Source organism: Vipera berus, assembly GCF_964194415.1.
Source record: "Vipera berus genome assembly, chromosome: 10".
NCBI classification, from domain to species: domain Eukaryota; kingdom Metazoa; phylum Chordata; class Lepidosauria; order Squamata; family Viperidae; genus Vipera; species Vipera berus.
In genome coordinates this window covers 4,821,729-4,839,179 of record NC_138213.1, presented here as the reverse complement: position 1 = coordinate 4,839,179, position 17,451 = coordinate 4,821,729, and the positions used below count along the sequence as shown (strand labels likewise).

At 39.4% G+C, this 17,451-nt stretch overlaps 1 protein-coding gene across 1 annotated transcript in view; it reads right to left on the bottom strand.

Annotated features, from left to right (window-relative positions):
• TOX3 (TOX high mobility group box family member 3) overlaps positions 1-17,451 on the bottom strand; it is a 72,828-nt gene that overhangs the window by 17,976 nt on the left and 37,401 nt on the right. Inside the window, exon 2 of the mRNA XM_081336267.1 lies at positions 4,526-4,588. Coding sequence (XP_081192393.1) covers positions 4,526-4,588 — 63 coding nt within the window. The remainder of the gene's footprint in view (positions 1-4,525; positions 4,589-17,451) is intronic.

Below are 17,451 nucleotides of genomic sequence, written 5' to 3'. Positions count from 1 at the left end.
CAATATTAAAAAAAAATGGGAGGGGGGGAAGGAAGCTATTCATAGTCAACAGACTTGAAGTTCACCAACACAAAAGGATGAATTGGGCACGGAAGGCCTTTGGCTAATAAAAATAACCCTATGGCTACATTTTACAGTTGGGGTTGGCACAAAAGCTGCCTGGTAACAGATGCAATGATAATTTGTGACTCATTTACTACCCTATTACTGCTTAATGAAATCTAACATATCACATTAACAATATGGATAAACACTCGTTCCTGATATCTGGCATTTGGCTGTCTTCATTACCAACGTAATTATCATTTGAAATATTATTTCAATAAATATTTAAGGTGCTTCAGGATGCGGGGTTTTTTGTTTTTGCAAGAAAACAAAACCGGGTGACAGCTTTTATGACACCGACACAGGTTTACGCAAAAAAACAAACAAGCCACATCAATTTCTCAACCGAGGTTGTTTTTTAAGGGCTAAAGGCACAAGCGAACTGGCAGGCATTAGATTGAAATGCAATATAAGCTTAAAGATGTGACAGGTACAGATTGAAAATGTACCTAATATTGTGGACTTGGTAAGTAAATTTACCTGAAACTTGATGACTGCAAAGCAGTCATCCACAGCATATACATACATACATACATACATACATACATACATACATACATACATACATGTATATGTATATGTGTGTGTGTGTGTGTGTGTGTGTGTGTGTGTGTGTGTTATTTGTCAAGGCTTTTTTTGAATACACCTTGCTAATTAACTCTTTCCTGTTTTTGCCTAACCCAAGGCTATCCACAGGATATAGTCAACTTATGACAGCTCATTATTTGTGTAAATTATTCAAATATATATATATATATATATATATATATATATATATATATATATATATATATATATATATATATATATATATATATATATATATATATATATATATATATATATATATATATATATATATATATATATATATATATATATATATATATATATATATATAAATTAGATTTCTATGCCGCCCTATTCCCGAAGGACTCAGTGCGGTTTACAGGGCAGCATAAAATACAATATAAGAGATAATATAAAATTAAAATAAATTAAATTAATTAAGCCCAACAATTAAAACAATATTTAAAAAGCTAAAACCCCTTCAGTCCAGGCCTGATAAATCGAAAAGCCAGGTTTCCAGGTCATATATATATATATATATATATATATACACACACATATTTCAACTGTTCTGTAGTCCTTCTGTAGTATAAATGGTAAAAAATGTTTTAAGCCAGACATGGCAGTTGAATTCATTTTGTAAAAGGGAGTATGAAAAAAAAATCTCCAATAGTTGTGTCATTTATGTGCCTCCCTATAACACAACTATTTTAATTTGCAGCACATTTTGGAAAAATGATATTTGTCATGTTTTCTTGATGTCTACCAAGAGTTTAACTAAAAAAAAGGAAAAAAAAGAAAGAAGAATCAAAATTGTCTCACGTTATGATTGCTGAAAGTAATGTATAGATAAGCGAATAAGATGAACGTAATCTAAATGAAGACAATGTTTAGCACTGAACTATTCTAAATGATTTAGCCTGTTTCATATTCTGCAAAGTGTCCCCATGTTGTGCAATTTGATTGTGGAGAAAAGTCCTCTTATGATCCAGAGAGGACTGGGCAATGTTTTTAAGAGAGTTGCCTTGCCCATCGTGATTATAAAAGAGCTATTAACTTTTCATGCCTTTCTCTCTTAGATTACTTTCGGGAAGAGAGAAAATCCTCCAATCCTTAACAAAAAAAAAACAAAAAAACCCAAAACAGTGCATGTGGTTAAAATGCCATCTGCACTGAAATGTTCAAAACATTTGTTCCTTTTGATAAAAATGCAAATTTAGAGAGCTGTTGTATCAACATATAACAGCCAATGTCTGACACGGTGAATTATCACAGCTGGAATTAAATTGTCTCTGAACAGCTGCTGGCAGCAGAGCCTTCATCAATGTTTGATTCAAATGGAGGAATGAAATTCTACAGAATGAAACATCATGTTGTCATTACAGATGGGGGTGGTGTTCATTACCACAACCAACACCGAAGCAAGCCGATGCCAAGCAATCTTCCCTTATCTAAGCAATCTTGTTGGAAGGAGGAAAGAGAGAAAAAGAAGGAGGGAGAGCCAGGCATTGTTTTAAAACTATGAACATAAAAATACTGCATTGAATACAGCCACATTTATCACGGCTCTCCAATAATTTTTCTCCTCTGTAATTTTTTCTTCTTCTCTACTGTACAAGGATATAAGCAAAAAAAAAAAAAAGATTTCTGGCTCAGAGGCAGAAAAGCTATTGATCTTAAGACGTTTCTGTTTACAAGGACCACTCAAATCCAGCTCACATGCTGAAGGAGTTCACTGCAATTTTCATTCTTACAGAACGACAGAGTTGGAAGAGACCTTGGAGGTCTTCTAGTCCAACCCATTGCTCAAGCAGGAGAACCTACACCATTTCAGACCAATGGCTGTCCAGTTTCTTCTTAAAAAACTTCCAGTGTTGGAGCATTCACGGCTTCTGGAGGCAGGTTGTTCCACTGGTTAATTGTTCTAACTGTCAGGAAGTTTCTCCTTAGTTCCAGGTTGCTTCTCTGCTTGATGAGTTTCCATCCGTTGCTTCTTCTCCTGCCTTCAGGGGCTTTGGAAAATCAGTTGACCCTCTCTTCTTTGTGGCAGCCCCTCAAATATTAGAAGACTGCTATCATGTCACCCCTAGTTCTCCAGTATTACAAATGAACCATCAAGAGCAGTAAAAAAAGAAAGCTGGACAAATTCAGCTTGCATTTCTATCCAATTGGAGCAAACATGTATGTTGGCCAAAAGGCAGCTCAGTCTGGAGCAGAGTCACTTTTGCTACCTTGATGTTCTTTAGAAGAGAGGCCCCCAAACTTTTGGGCACCAGGGACCGGTTCTGTGAAGAGAGGTTTTTCTGTGGACCGGAGTGTGTGTGGGTTTGTGTGCTGCCTGCATCCCAAGGATCGGGCTTTGCTTGTTTGTACGGACCGGTTGCTGGCATGCCACAGCCTGCTACCAGTCCATGGACCAGGGGTTGGGGGACCCCTGCCTTAGAAGACCATCAAGGAGAGGTCCAACAGATTGAAAGAACTACAGGAATATTGGGCTGGCAAACGCCTCTCTGCCATCTTTCCCAGATGTTGGCCAAGTTCATCACCCTGTGACCTAGTCAGATTCTGTCAATCAAAGTTAATGCTTCCATTCAACCAAGACTCTCTCTATGGAGAGTCTCCTCCTTATCTTTCCCAGAAAACAAATGATCCTGCAAACCAGTTGTGTTCCCTTTGTTTTCCTAAGAACCTAAATTAAAAAATAAGGTTTTTGTATGTATCTATGGCCCTAATTAGTTGATGAGCATTCAATGAATTTGCTTTAAAATGTACGCCTGGACTGTGCCTTAAATCTGCCTCCTTCTGGTTGCCTTTATGCATGTGCTTGTATGCGTGTGCATTTATGTATGTATATACATTAATTTTTGCACATTTCTGAACCACCTATCTCCCCTTATCTGTCTATGTAACAAACTGCAGGAGAAGGAGTGACAGAAACTGTGGGAGGTGCTAAAAAAGGGATCAGTCTAGAATCCTTATGTAGCCACAAACTAAATCCAACCTCTCTTGAATTCCGTGGATCCTTATCTAACTCCAAATAGGAAATAACCATTAGTTGAGACGATTCCTCTGCATAGAGATTTTAGCAATAAATCAGTTGTAACTGGACCCCTCACGTGTGAAGCTGGTCTTTCATGCCTGAACAAATACATGCAAGCACACACACACACAAACATACACACACACACACAAACACATACACACGCACATGCAGAGACAAACATACACACACATTTGCAGATTTGTTTTTATTGACCTGCTACATAACTAACACTCTTTCAGACAACCAAATTGACCCACAACGGTAAAATGTCAGGTTATTTTCTCTCTCATTAAAGACTTTATTTTATGTTCCATAAAACACAGAAAATTTAGCGCTTTGCCCATCACCTACTGAAAGGCTGAAAAAATGGTAAAAGTGAACAACAGAATTACAGTGTAAAGCAGGGGTGTCAAACTCAATTTCATTGAGGGCCGCATCAGCATTGCGGTTGCCCTCAGGGGGCCGGGTGGGTGTGGCATGGGTGGGCATGGCCTACTGAGTGGGCGTGGCTAGAGTGCGTATGGCTTACTGGGTGGGCGTGGCCAGCTCTACATCATTGGCATCAAGGGTGCCTATGGGGGCCTGGGCAGGAGTGGGACAGATCTGGGGGTCTCTGGCAGAAGGGGGGGTCTCTGGGCCAGGGCCAAGGCAGTGGGGGCCGTTCCCTCACTGTTTCCAGGATGGCTTCGCGGGCCGCATGGAACCACTTCGCGGGCCAGCTCCGGCCCCCGGGCCTTGTGTTTGACATGTCTGGTGTAACGCAAAGAGGAATAAAGTGTTTGCAAGGGGTGAGGATGTGATACTTACCTCATTCGCTGCAAAAAATGCGTTATTTGCTTCTGCCATATTCATGTAGTTATTGTTGCCAAACTAAAAAGAAAAGTATGATGTTAATATATTGCATTCTATTACATTATGCTATATTATACTGTATAACACGTCCTGGAAAATGTAAAGGGTATATATATAAGAACAATTTGGATCCTAATGCTGTAGGAGTGGGGAATGTAAAACAAATTAATTTGCTAAGTTTCAACAACTCTTAATCGAATGTTCAGTTGGGAATTCTGAGAACTGTCTGGCACCAGTTGATTTTAAACATCTTGCTTCAAGTGTTCCTTCCACAACCATTGCATCTCAATATATGTATTTATGTTTACCATTTTTATTTAGAATAACTTTGCCCCTCCCTTTCGGGCAAAACTGTTTTAAAAGAAGCATAATATAATGATACTATAATAACAATGCACATATTAAAGCATGATTATGCCATAGATATCTGCAAGACTCACAAGATTATGACAGCCTAGAAGAGAATCCAATAAAGCTGAAAGGTGAATAAATAACTCACAACCTGGTTCCATTAACGTCAGGAAAAGAATCAAACTTTTCATACTCAATATACTCAATATATAGGTAGTCCTTGATTTACAACCATTCAATTAATGACGGCTTGAAGTTACAAGGACACTGGAAGAAGTGACTTATGACCATTTTTCATACTTACGACCATTGCAGCATCACGTGATCAAAATTCAGATGCTTGGCAATTGACTCATATTTATGACGCTTGCAGTGTCCCAGGATCATGTGATCCCCCTTTGGGACCTCCTGACAAGCAACATCAATGGGGAAGCCATATTCATTTAATGACAATGTCACTAGCTTTAACAATGTAGTGATTCACTTAACAACTTGGGCAAGAAAAGTCATAAAATGGGGCAAAACTCTCTTAACCGTCTTGCTCAACACCATAAATTTTGGGCTATAATTGTGGTCCTACATCAAAGATTTACCTGTACTTTGTTTTGCGTAAATATCTATTTTATTTATTATTTCATTTGTGTGCCATTTTGTATGTAACACACGCATATACACACAGACGCACAATTTTATTACAGGCAGTGTCCAGAGCTAAAGTACCATTCAAGACAATTAGTATCGAGTTACCAGAGTCGTGTCAGTTGAGAAGAGAAATTATTTAAATAAAAATTTAAGTGAAATTATTAAAGCTCTGTGTGTGTGTTTATATGGGACATCGAAAGGCTATAAAGCTAACACACTGAGTTACCGAAACAAATTGTTAAAGCAAATTAACGATAAGGAACAAAGGTTCCATCATATTTAATAATTAATAATTAAACTATGATTAAACATTTAAGCTGCGTGTGCGACAGAAAGAGAAGCCCAGAAAGAAATCTGAATGGTGTTTATATCCAAAATCAAGGCCTCTAAATTGGGGTTTTGAACAAGAATTTAACTACCAGCTCCTTAATTTACCTCCTCAATTTAACCCTGAAGAAAAAGATTGTTCCCAAAAGCAACAGATGAAAGTCAAACCTTCATGTACCTGGTTTTATTTTTTGTTCTTGTAGCTTTTTATTATTGTTTTGCTTTAAATGGCTAAATTTTATTAGAATGTTACATTTTACTTCAAAGTTACCAGAAAGACAGCTGAGAGAACTACAAACCATTCCTTACAACACTTCTCTGAGTTGTGAAAAGAACAATGATTCCCACAAGCATTACGTTTTGACAACCAACAGGAAATTATTGCGTATTCTGGCTATGAGTGCAAGATATATCATCACGTCTCTACAAGCAGCAATTCACTACATACAAGAGACTGCTCAATCTTGCTCATAGTATGTCAGAAATCTCAGTACAGGTAGTCCTCAACTTACGACCACAATTGAGCCCAACATTTCTGTCGTTAAGTGAGACAGTTTGTTAAGTGAGTTTTGTCCCATTTTTATAACGCGATCCCCTTTTGTGATCTTCTGAGGAGCAAACACAATGGGGAAGCTGGATTCATTTAACAATCACGTTACCAACTTTAGCAACTGGAGTGATTCCGTTAAGAACTGTGGCAAGAACGGTCGTAAAAAGGTGCAAAATTCACTTAACAACTTGTCCCACCTAGCAAGAGACATTTTGGGCTCAGTTGTGGACATTGGTCAAGGATTACCTATAGAGGCACGAAAAAATGGCGTCAATAATGAAATGGATGTCATGATCTAAAGCCTGGGACTTTTGCAACAAGATCTTGTCGAGTATCAGGACAACAAGTGCAAAAAGTACAATGGCTTGGTAAGGCCACACCTGGAATGCTGCATCCAGTTTTGGTCACCACGATGTAGAAAAGATGTCGAGACTCTAGAAAGAGTACAGAGAAGAGCAACAAAGATGATTGGGGGACTGGAGGCTAAAACATACAGGGAACGGTTGCTGGAATTGGGTATGTGTAGTTTAACGAAGAGAAGAGTGAGGGGTGACACGATAGCAGTGTTCCAATATCTCAGGGGCTGCCACAAAGAAGAGGGAGTCAAGCTATTCTCCAAAGTGCCTGAAAGCAGGACAAGAAGCAATGGATGGAAACTAGTCAAGGAGAGAAGCAACCTAGAACTAAGGAGAAACTTCCTGACAGTTAGAACAACTAACCAGTGGAACCACCTGCCTCTAGAAGCTGTGAATGCTCCAACGGTGGAAGTTTTTAAGAAGAGACTGGACAGCCATTTGTCTGAAATGGAATAGGGTTTCCTGCCTTAGCAGGGGGTTGGACTAGATGACCTCCAAGGTCCCTTCCAAATAATAATAATAATAATAATAATAATAATAATAATAATAATAATAATAATAATAATAATAATAATAATAATAATAATAATAGGTGGCATTTTGTTTTGTGACGCCACTACTTCAGTTCTCACTCTTTATCATCCCTTAGCCCTAAATCGAACTTCAACCTCTCTCCCACAGGAACTCTTCCTCTTGAAAGAAAAAAAAGTGGGGAAATAATTAGCAAAATCTGAAAGAAAAACACAGCCTGCCTGGATTCATTTTATCTCAATGTTTCAGAAAACGTGCCAAACATAAGAAGTTGGAAGACCAGGAGGGCCACAAAAATGTAAAAAAAAAGCCTCATTCATGGGAAGCATGTGAGGAATTTTAATCAAAATTTGTAGCTGAGGGGGTGAGGACATACCCTTCCATTCATTCCTGCACTGTTTACATGTCTTTCCCCCCTCCCATGTTTTCTGGCAAAACTTTAAATTTACTGCATTTACATTTCATTACTGTACTCCAAGTTCTTGATGCAGATGTAACCAGAATTAAAGACTGCACTAAATTCCAGACGTATGTCAGATCAAACTTTGCAGAGAGCAAATATTTTGATTCTCTACTGGAAACAATGGGGGGAAAGCTGTTTGTTCTATTTCTATTTCTATCTCTCTATCAAATCATAATCTAGAGAGGAGTTCAAATTGAAAGCATTTCCTTGTTTCCTTCCAACACTTGTTCTAATTTTAAAAGAAACCCACCAGTCATTCTTTTAAGGGCAGGACATGTCAGGGCTGCCAAATCCGGGCTGCAAAGATGCAGACAGCCATTAGAGGGCAGCAAAGAGATCCAGAAACCCTTCATTGCCATCTTGCAGTTACTGGAATGTCTGCAGCTCCGATCTCGGAGCTCAAGGAAAGAAAATGAAGAGAAGTAACTCAAGAAGGGAAGAAGAGAGGCAAGGAATTCTCCGTAGGTAAAACCACAAATATCCACAGGTGGACCTCGGCTTATGACCACCACTGAAACTAGAGCTTCTGTTGCTAAACAGTGCGGTTGTTAAGTGAGCGATGCTTAAGGTTCTGTCCTTTCTTGCCCAGGTGACTGAATCATGGTAATCATTACATAAACCTGACTCCTCCCACTGATTTTGCTTGTCAAAAGCAGGCAGGGAAGGGAGCAAATGGGGAACACATCACCCTGGGAAGCTGAATCCGCAAAAAATAAATTGGCCAAGTGCCCAAATTGTGGAATCACCGCAATGATTGTACAAGTGCGAGGACTGGCCATAAATCACTAATCTGGCCATCGTCATTTCAAACAGTCATTAAACAGATGGTCGTAAGCGAAGGACTACCTGTATGGTACTGTACTACCTGCGCTACCTTGACATACTCTCCCCGAGGCCTCTGGGCAGTGGAGTCTAAATGAAGATGCCTTAAGTGGCGATGCTAAACTATTCACAATCTCCACCCAAATCCATAGGGGTTTACTTTGAGTAAGCTTACTTCTGATACAGAATAACAGAACAGAATAATGGGGCTGGAAGGGACCTTGGAGGTCTTCTAGTCCAACCCTCTTGCTCAGGCAGGAAACCCTATAACTTTTCAGACAAATGGCTGTCCAATCTCTTCTTAAAAACCTCCAGTGTTGGAGCGCCCAGAACTTCTGGAGGTAGGTTGTTCCATGGATTAATTGTTCTCACTGTCAAGAAGTTTCTCCTTAGTTCCAGGCTGCTTCTCTCCTTGATTAGTTTCCATCCGTTGCTTCTTGTCCTACCTTCAGGCGCTTTGGAGAAGAGGTTGACCCCCACCTCTTCTTTGGGGCAACCTCTTAGCAATAGCAGTAGCACTTAGACTTATATACCACTTCACAGTGCTTTACAGCCCTCTCTAAGCGGTTTACAGAGTCAGCACGTTGCCCCTCCCCAACAATCTGGGTTCTCATTTTACCAACCTTGGAAGGATGGAAGGCTGAGTCAACCTTGAGCCAGTCGGGATCGAACTCCTGGCAGTCGGCAGAATTAGCCTGCAATGCTGCATTCTAACCAGTGCGCCACCACGGTTCTTAGATATTGGAAGACTGCTATCATGTCACACCTCGTCCTTCTCTTCATTAAATGAGACATAGCCAATTCCTGCAACCGTTCTTCGTATGTTTTAGCCTCCAATCCCCTGATCAACTTTGTTGCTCTTTCTCTGCACTCTTTCTAGAGTCTCTGGCAATTTTATGGCAATTTTACACCAATGCAACGTAAAAAATCTAATAATCTAGACAAAAGGAAAAAAGGCTGTGATAGAAATAATCCTCTGAACAGTTAACATGTGCATGTAATTAATGTAAGATCTACAACTAAACAGCTACGAATTGTATCCATTAATTAGCACTGGCCCTAGAGAAATGAGAAGTGGGGGGGGGGATCAGTAAAAACATTAGCACTAAACTGTGCCAGCCTCTGATGAAACAGAGCTCTGGTGGCATCTGAAATCAAGCAGCTGGCACTAGCCGGCCGAGCTATTTAAGAACTTTTCACCTGAGGTCTGGCGAGCTGGAGATACAAAGCATTCTCTCCCTATCTTTTGTCTCTCTATGAGGCTTATTATTAATGGTTTTTAATTTAGCAAATTCTCGGTGATCAGCTGGGAAATGTTATAAATCACACACCAAGCAGAACAAAGAGTTCCCCCCCCCCAGTCGAAGATTTTAATTTTGGAGAGGCAGTTCAGAAGGACCTGTCACCTGCTCTTCAAGGCTCCCATTTCACGAGGGGTCTGAATTCAAGTTTTTTGGGGGGAGGGGGTTGTTGTTGTTTGAAGCCTTTGTCTCAGTTTAGCTCTAGTCGGATTACACAGGTAGTTCTGGACTTACAGCGGTTTATTTACTAACCGTTTAAAGTTACAACGGCACTCTCTTAAGCGGTTTACAGAGTCAACCTGTCACGCCCGACAATCTGCCTCCTCGTTTTACCGACCTTGGAAGGTTGGAAGGCTGAGTCAACTTTGAGACGGTCAGGATCAAACTCTGACAAGCAAAGTCAATGGGGGAAGCCGGAGTCACTTGACAAGCATGTGTTTTGCTTAACAACCATGTGACATCAATTTCAGATCCAATACGCTGAAGAAATGAATTGCATACTGGTGTACTTGGAAAAAGAATTTCAGGGAATAAGACTTTAAATTCCTGCACTGCTTTCTGCAAAAATCCAAGTCAATTTAAGCATTCTGTCTGTATTTGTAGATAGATAGATAGATAGATAGATAGATAGATAGATAGATAGATAGATAGATAGATAGATAGATAGATAGATAGATAGATAGATAGGTAGATAGATAGGTAGGTAGGTAGGTAGGTAGGTAGGTAGGTAGGTAGGTAGGTAGGTAGGTAGATAGATAGATAGATAGATAGATAGATAGATAGATAGATAGATAGATAGATAGATAGACAGACAGACAGACAGATAGATAGATAGATAGATAAAGATGGATGATATACAGATGATAGATAGATAGATAGATAGATAGATAGATAGATAGATAGATAGATAGATAGATAGATAGATATGAGAGAGAGAGAGAGAGAGAGAGAGAGAGAGAGAGAGAGAGAGAGAGAGAGAGAGAGAGATAAGATAGATAAATGATAGGTAGGTAGGTAGAAATAAGATCTAGTTTAATTATAAAGATACGATAAAGAAAAAAAAACCTAGTCTGAGACCACCATTAATTCCATTGAAACTCATTTTCTTTTAGGCCCTGTGTTGCCTCGTAAGTCAGGTGATTCGTTCACTAAAAGGATCAATAAGAGTTTCTTCTCTTAACTTTCCTTGGCTTCTGTCTTTGGTGCTAAGCAATTTTCTACCGTTAGAAAACTGAAATTGGAATCAATTGTCTTCAGAGCTTGCTTGAAGTGTGGAGAATTAGAAATCAACATTACAGACGTAGAGAGTTAGTCATATTGCCCCTTTTAGCATCACACCCTTTTTGCTTTGCATTTCTGGCAAGAAAAGGAGGAATGTACTGATTCCCAAAGATGCAATTAAGAACCAAAACTTAATTATTTTACAGCCTTAACTACTGTATCTTAATCACTGCACCAGATAACATCTTCTCTGCATTTGGAGGGGATTTGATTGCTTTCCAGGATTAATAATCAGAACTGTCTAGTAAATAAAATGTTTGATAAAAGCAGGAATTAAAAATTAAGTGTCTGAAAGTGGGGGGAGAGGCATTTTGAATTCATCGTGCTCACAATTTCTTTGACTGCCTGAAATGCCAAGCAAAGTGAATGGAGGAATTTAAGTTTTGTTTCACTAATGAGGAATCACATGGAAATCAGGTTAATACAAACAATAAATCAAAAGATAAGAAGCTGGATGAATGCTATTTCAGCAGGGTTACTCCAAACACTAGAATGTAGAGTAGTACTTTCTCACAGCAACAACAAAACCACCACCAACAACAAGGATACAAAAAGAGGAGTACAAAAAAAATCAGCTTTAGCCAAGCAAGTTTGTCATTGCAGATTTCTCAGAGAATAAATTAAAATACACTGGGCAATGTAATTTCTGAAAAAAGTGACTTATGACCATTTTTCACACTTATGACCGTTGCTGTCTCCCAAGATCACGTGATCTTGTTTTGATAAGGAAAGACAATGGGGAAGCCAGATTCATTTAACAACCAAGTAACTAGCTTAACAACTGTCTCACTTAGCAACAGAAATTTTGGGCTCATATGTGAAGGCTACTTTTATTCACCTCCCAGGGAATAACACTGCATTTCTTTAAAGAGCCATAGCAGTCTATGTATTTATCTATCATTTTTAGAACATTTTCCTGTTCAGTGAATCAGTTCCATAACGGTTAGTATAGAAGTCACAGACAATATGAAATCTAGCCACTGAATTTAAATCTGAAAGCCTTTTATTCTTCAAAATCCTAAAAGCGGGGGCTTTATACCACTGTTGGACACGCCTACAATATTTCCTCAAACCGATTTCAACCGCAGCTAATTATATCGCAGTTGGTCTCTAAGTAGCTTTTCTTAGACTCTTCTATAAAATTTCATGTGTGGATGTGAACATTCTGAATTCTAACCTGGAAATATTATTTAGTTCCATCGCAGCCTCTCCAGTGATGAAGGGGGAAAATTAATGTAGAAAACAGATGGCAATACGTTATAATAAGAATAACAAAAGGTTAGCCGAGGTACGTTTAGGTTAAACACAGCAGCGAACATACAAGATCTTACTTCTCTGATATAGTCATACCATTCCCCTGCAAAGAAACAGATTCTGAACTTAATTGCTAGATATGTAATAACCACCTAATAATATATTTCCTCTTATGTAACCGGTTTGGCATGAATAGTGGCGATACTATTTTTGGATAAAACATTTCAATTAAATAACAGATGATTAATTATACAACGGGATTCTCATCCACTATAAGACTTCTTTGGTTTTGTCATGCCATATTAAAGCAACTTTCTTAATACCCCAGGATATTATTGAGAAACCTTTTGTATAAACCAGGGTTGAAAAAATACTTTTTAAAATTGCAGTCCTGAATAGAAACCCAAAATAAATGAAAATGTGTATCAATTCAAAACAAAAGTACAAAATCAAAAGTACAAAATCAACTTGACGTCATACAAATTTTCCTTATGGTTGAAAACTTAACTTGGAAACTTGATTTTAAGTACTTTTTCCTGTTTAGTTGGTCACTGTTTTAGCAGAACATTGTTTTCCTTCAAAACTCCAACACGTGGTGGTAATTCATGAAAATTCACTCATGGTACCTGACATAAGAACATTTCCACTTCTCCTGTGACTAACTAACATAGATGGGAGTAGAACATACTCTTCCATTTTCTGGAAGTTAATCAACGAACAATATATACAGCTGGGATGCCTGAATAATGCACATAAAGGTAATGGGACCAATAGAAGGAGATAGTCCTCAATTTAGAACATAGAATAACAGAGTTGGAAGGGACCTCGGAGGTCATCTAGTCCAACCCCCTGCTCAAGCAGGAAACCCTACACCATTTCAGACAAAGGGTTGTCCAGTTTCTTCTTCGAAACCACCAAGTAGTGATGGAGCACCCACAACTTCTGGACCAAGCTGTCCCACTGATTGTCTTCTTTGTCAGGAAATTTCTCCTTAGTTCTAGGTTGCTTCTTTCCTTGGTTAGTTTCCATCCATTGTTTCTTGTCTTGCCTTTTGAGGCTTTGGAAAACAGTGTGACCCACCCCTCGTCTTTTTTAGGAGCCCCTCAAATATTGGAACATTGCTATCATGTCATCGCTGGTCCTCCTTTTCATTCAACTAGACATGCCCAATTCCTGCAACTGTTGTTCTTCGTGTGTGTTAGCCTCTGACCCCCTAATCATCTTTGTTGTTCTTCTTGATCATGTGACCTTGGGGATGCTGCAACTAAGAACTGAGACAAATGAACTCAAAATTTCCATTGCTAAGCAACACACCTGTTAAGTGAATTTTGCTTGATTTAGCTAATCGGAAGGTTGCAAAAGGAGATCACCGTTCATTGAGTGATGTTCAAAGTTGCAATGGCAGTGGGGGAAAAAGTGACTTATGACCATTTTTCAGGCTTACAACCACTGCAGCATCCCCAGGGTCACACAATCCAAATTCAGACACTTGGTAACTGGCTCCTTTTTATGACAACTGCGGTGTCCCACAGTCACGTGATCCCCTTTTGCAACCTTCTGACAAGCAAAGTCAATGGGGAAGGCAGATTCACTTAACCACCGTGTTACTGACTTAACAACTGCAGTGATTCCCTTAACAACTGTGGCCAGAAAGATGGTAAACTGGAGGCAGAACTCACCGAACCACGGCCTAGGAATTTAGCAATAGTCATTTGGGAGTCAAAATTGTGGCTGTTAAGTTAAGGTCTGCCCTCAGTGGTTTACAGAAACTTTTTCCTGATGTAATGTAAGATGCGTTGTGATTTCAGTGACAATACTCCTCAGCCATGTGGGCCAAACTTCGTTTGAAAGCCAAGGAAACTGTGAGGTTAGCGCATGCAGCCTCTCCCTTTAACACACACACACACAAACCCTTCATTCCTATCACGGAAATCTGAACAAGCGTTTTTGAGAGATCCTGTCATCCTCAGGATTAGCTTGCAACAAACAGAAATACATACAGAAGAGTTTAAATTTTAAAGTAAAGCATCTGACTTATATCAGTTTGACACTTCCAGATAAGATATGGCAGCAGAACAGGTTATAGTTTCAATAATAATTTCTGATTGGCATGTCATTCCTTCTAACTACCGTTTGGCATCTCTCCAGAGAAAAGAGCAGAGCACTGTTAGGGGGGGGGAAAATTCTCTTTGTATAATTCAGTATTTACACAGCCTGGGCTCTCTTGCTGTAAAGAGAAAGCATTTAAGCTGTTCAGCTTTAAAAGATTTGGATCACCATACCACAGGCCCTTCTCTTCCCCCACAAAATAATGTTTTGGTTTGGTTTTTTTCCCCTACAAGCAGGTGACAATTTTGTTTAAAAATGTTCACACCACGGCTAAATAATCTCTCAAGGTTAGGAGAGGGAAAGAAAGGGTTGAGAACCCTCTGATTGCTTCGGTGCAGCTGCTCAAACAATTTCTATCTCGGCAAGATTTGCATATTTCTGAATATTCTCTTTCAAACCCCCGCATTTTTGTGAGCAAAATCAATTTTGTCCAAGACAAAAAAATAAAATAAAAATAAAAGTGAGATTTGGCGCAATGATTTTAAGCTTTTAAATAAACATGAACTCCACAGTATGAAGAGGTCCAGCCTGGCTTTGAAGAAAGGGCTTCTGGTTGTTAGCTTGCACGGATATCAATTGTCAGGGACACATTTTTAACATGCAGCAGAGAAAAGAGTGGAAACAAAGAACAAGTCGAATGCAACAGAAGAAGAAGAAAAAAGAAGAGCCAAGCCCTAATTATGTGGCCACAATGGCAGATGGATACTAAATTTAATTCCAGCCAAATGCTAAATGCCAAAATCAATATTTATAGACGCTAAGTGAAAAAACGCAAACAGGGATGGTATATGAAATCAGGTTCGAGAAAATAAACACAAATGCAAAACGGCTCTCGCCAAACATTCAAACCAAAACATTATCCTATCTGAACCTTTTTAATGCCCTGTTAATAGTCACTGTTTGCACACCTCAAAGAGGAGAGCGTTGCGGCCCAGTTGTTCAAATCTATACAAATTTAAGAAACGTGCATTGCCAGAGAATTACTCATCTATCAGTCTATTATATGCTGCTGCAGGACTGACTGTATTAAACAAATCACTCCGTACCATTGAGGAATACAAGCTATATACAGAGCAGAGGTTATTGTGTAATTTAAATCTTGGCTACCTTCCCAGTCCTCTACAAGACTCCAATTTGTGAAAATGGTTGCTCTCTGCTACTGCCAAAAAGCCTGCAAGAAAATGGCATTGGAAGCTTTCCAGAAATATGTCTGCAAAATGCCAATCAACAACTCACCAAAGATTAACAATACGACTCTACCAAATTAATTTAAATTATGGAAACATATGGGTGGAAGGCTTGCGTTACATTTTAAAATACCTTCTTCGGCACCCACATTGGTAAAAACTAGGTGCTGTACCACCACCCTCATGCATTCAAACTTTTTTACTCGGCTGCTAAATTTTCTTTAGGATAAGACAGGGAAAATTGTTAATAGTTTTGCTAAAGGGCTTTGCAAGGCACGGTTTTGAAATGGTTTTGTCAGAGGGAGAGAGAGAGGGAGGAAGAAAGAGAGAGAAAGAGGGAGAAAGAGAGAGAGGGAGAGAAGGGGATCAACATACTTATGATGAGTTTGGTTTCTTTCCACTAAATAAGACAAAAATGTTTCATTTGCATAATTGGGATATGCTGGGGGGGGGAAAGAAAGGAAAATTCGTTATGCCTCAGTGAACAAATCCTAAATTGCGTGTGCATTTTAAATGAGGTAACTCTTTTTTTTTTTTGTTCTGTTCTCTCACAGTCTTAGAATTTTAACTTGCCTGTTCTGGAAGATTTATATAAAATCAGTTTTCGGTTTCAGCCCAGAAACACAGCATATGGAAGCAGTCCCTTGGAAATACTCAGAAAGTCTTTTTATTATTACTATTCCACCCCCCACCCCCCCACCCCGCTTCCTTCGCACTAAGTATTGATATCTGTTTTTAACTCCTTGATGTTGCCTTCCCATTATATTACAGAAAGTATATAAGTGAGAAACATTAAAGAAAAATCAATGACAAGGCTGGCTGTATTAGTCATTAGTATATGCTGGATTTGGGAGAGGGGGCGTTGGAAATGAGGGTCTCCTGTTTCTCTTCACTGCTTTTCTATTATTGCCCAACTAATGGAAATACATCAAACAAATGTTCTACAAGAGCCATATATATTAAAACTGACCTACTCATCTAGGAGGCAGGAGGGGGGGAAAACGCTGCTCACTTTCAGTCCAAATATGACACTGATAAATGGAAACGTGAGGCTCCACCACACACCCCTCAGTAACCTAAACTGGGTGCCCACCAGGTGACCCTTTCCCGGCCAAATTTCTCCATTCGTCTTCATTAAGGTGACCATATCAGTTTCTGAACCTTCCTGTCATATTTGGGCCTTACCTTCTTTTTTTTCCCCCTGGAAGTTGGGAGTTTCTAAATACAGGTAGTCCTCGGCTTCCAGCCCTTCGAACGGCACTAGGAAAAAGTGATTTATGACTGTTTTCTAAGCTTATGACCAATGCGGGATCGCCATAGTCATGTGATCAAAATTCAGGTGCTTGGCAACTGACATGTACTTATGACGGTTGCAGCATCCTGGGGGGGGTGTACATGATCCCCTTTTGTGACGACAATAACAACAGCAACAACAGCTGGAAGGGACCTTGGAGGTCATCTAGTCCAACCCCCTGCTCAGGCAGGAAACCGTTTACCATTTCAGACAAATGGCTCTCCAGTCTCTTCTGACAAGCAAAGTCAATGGGGGAAGCCAGGTTCGCTTAACAACCGTGTTCCTTACTTCACAAGGGCAGCAATTCACTTAGCGACTGTGGCAGGGAAGGTCGTAAAAATGGGGCAAATCTCACCTGACCAATGTCTCACCTCGCCACAGAAATTGTCGGCTCAATTGTGGTCATAAGTCAA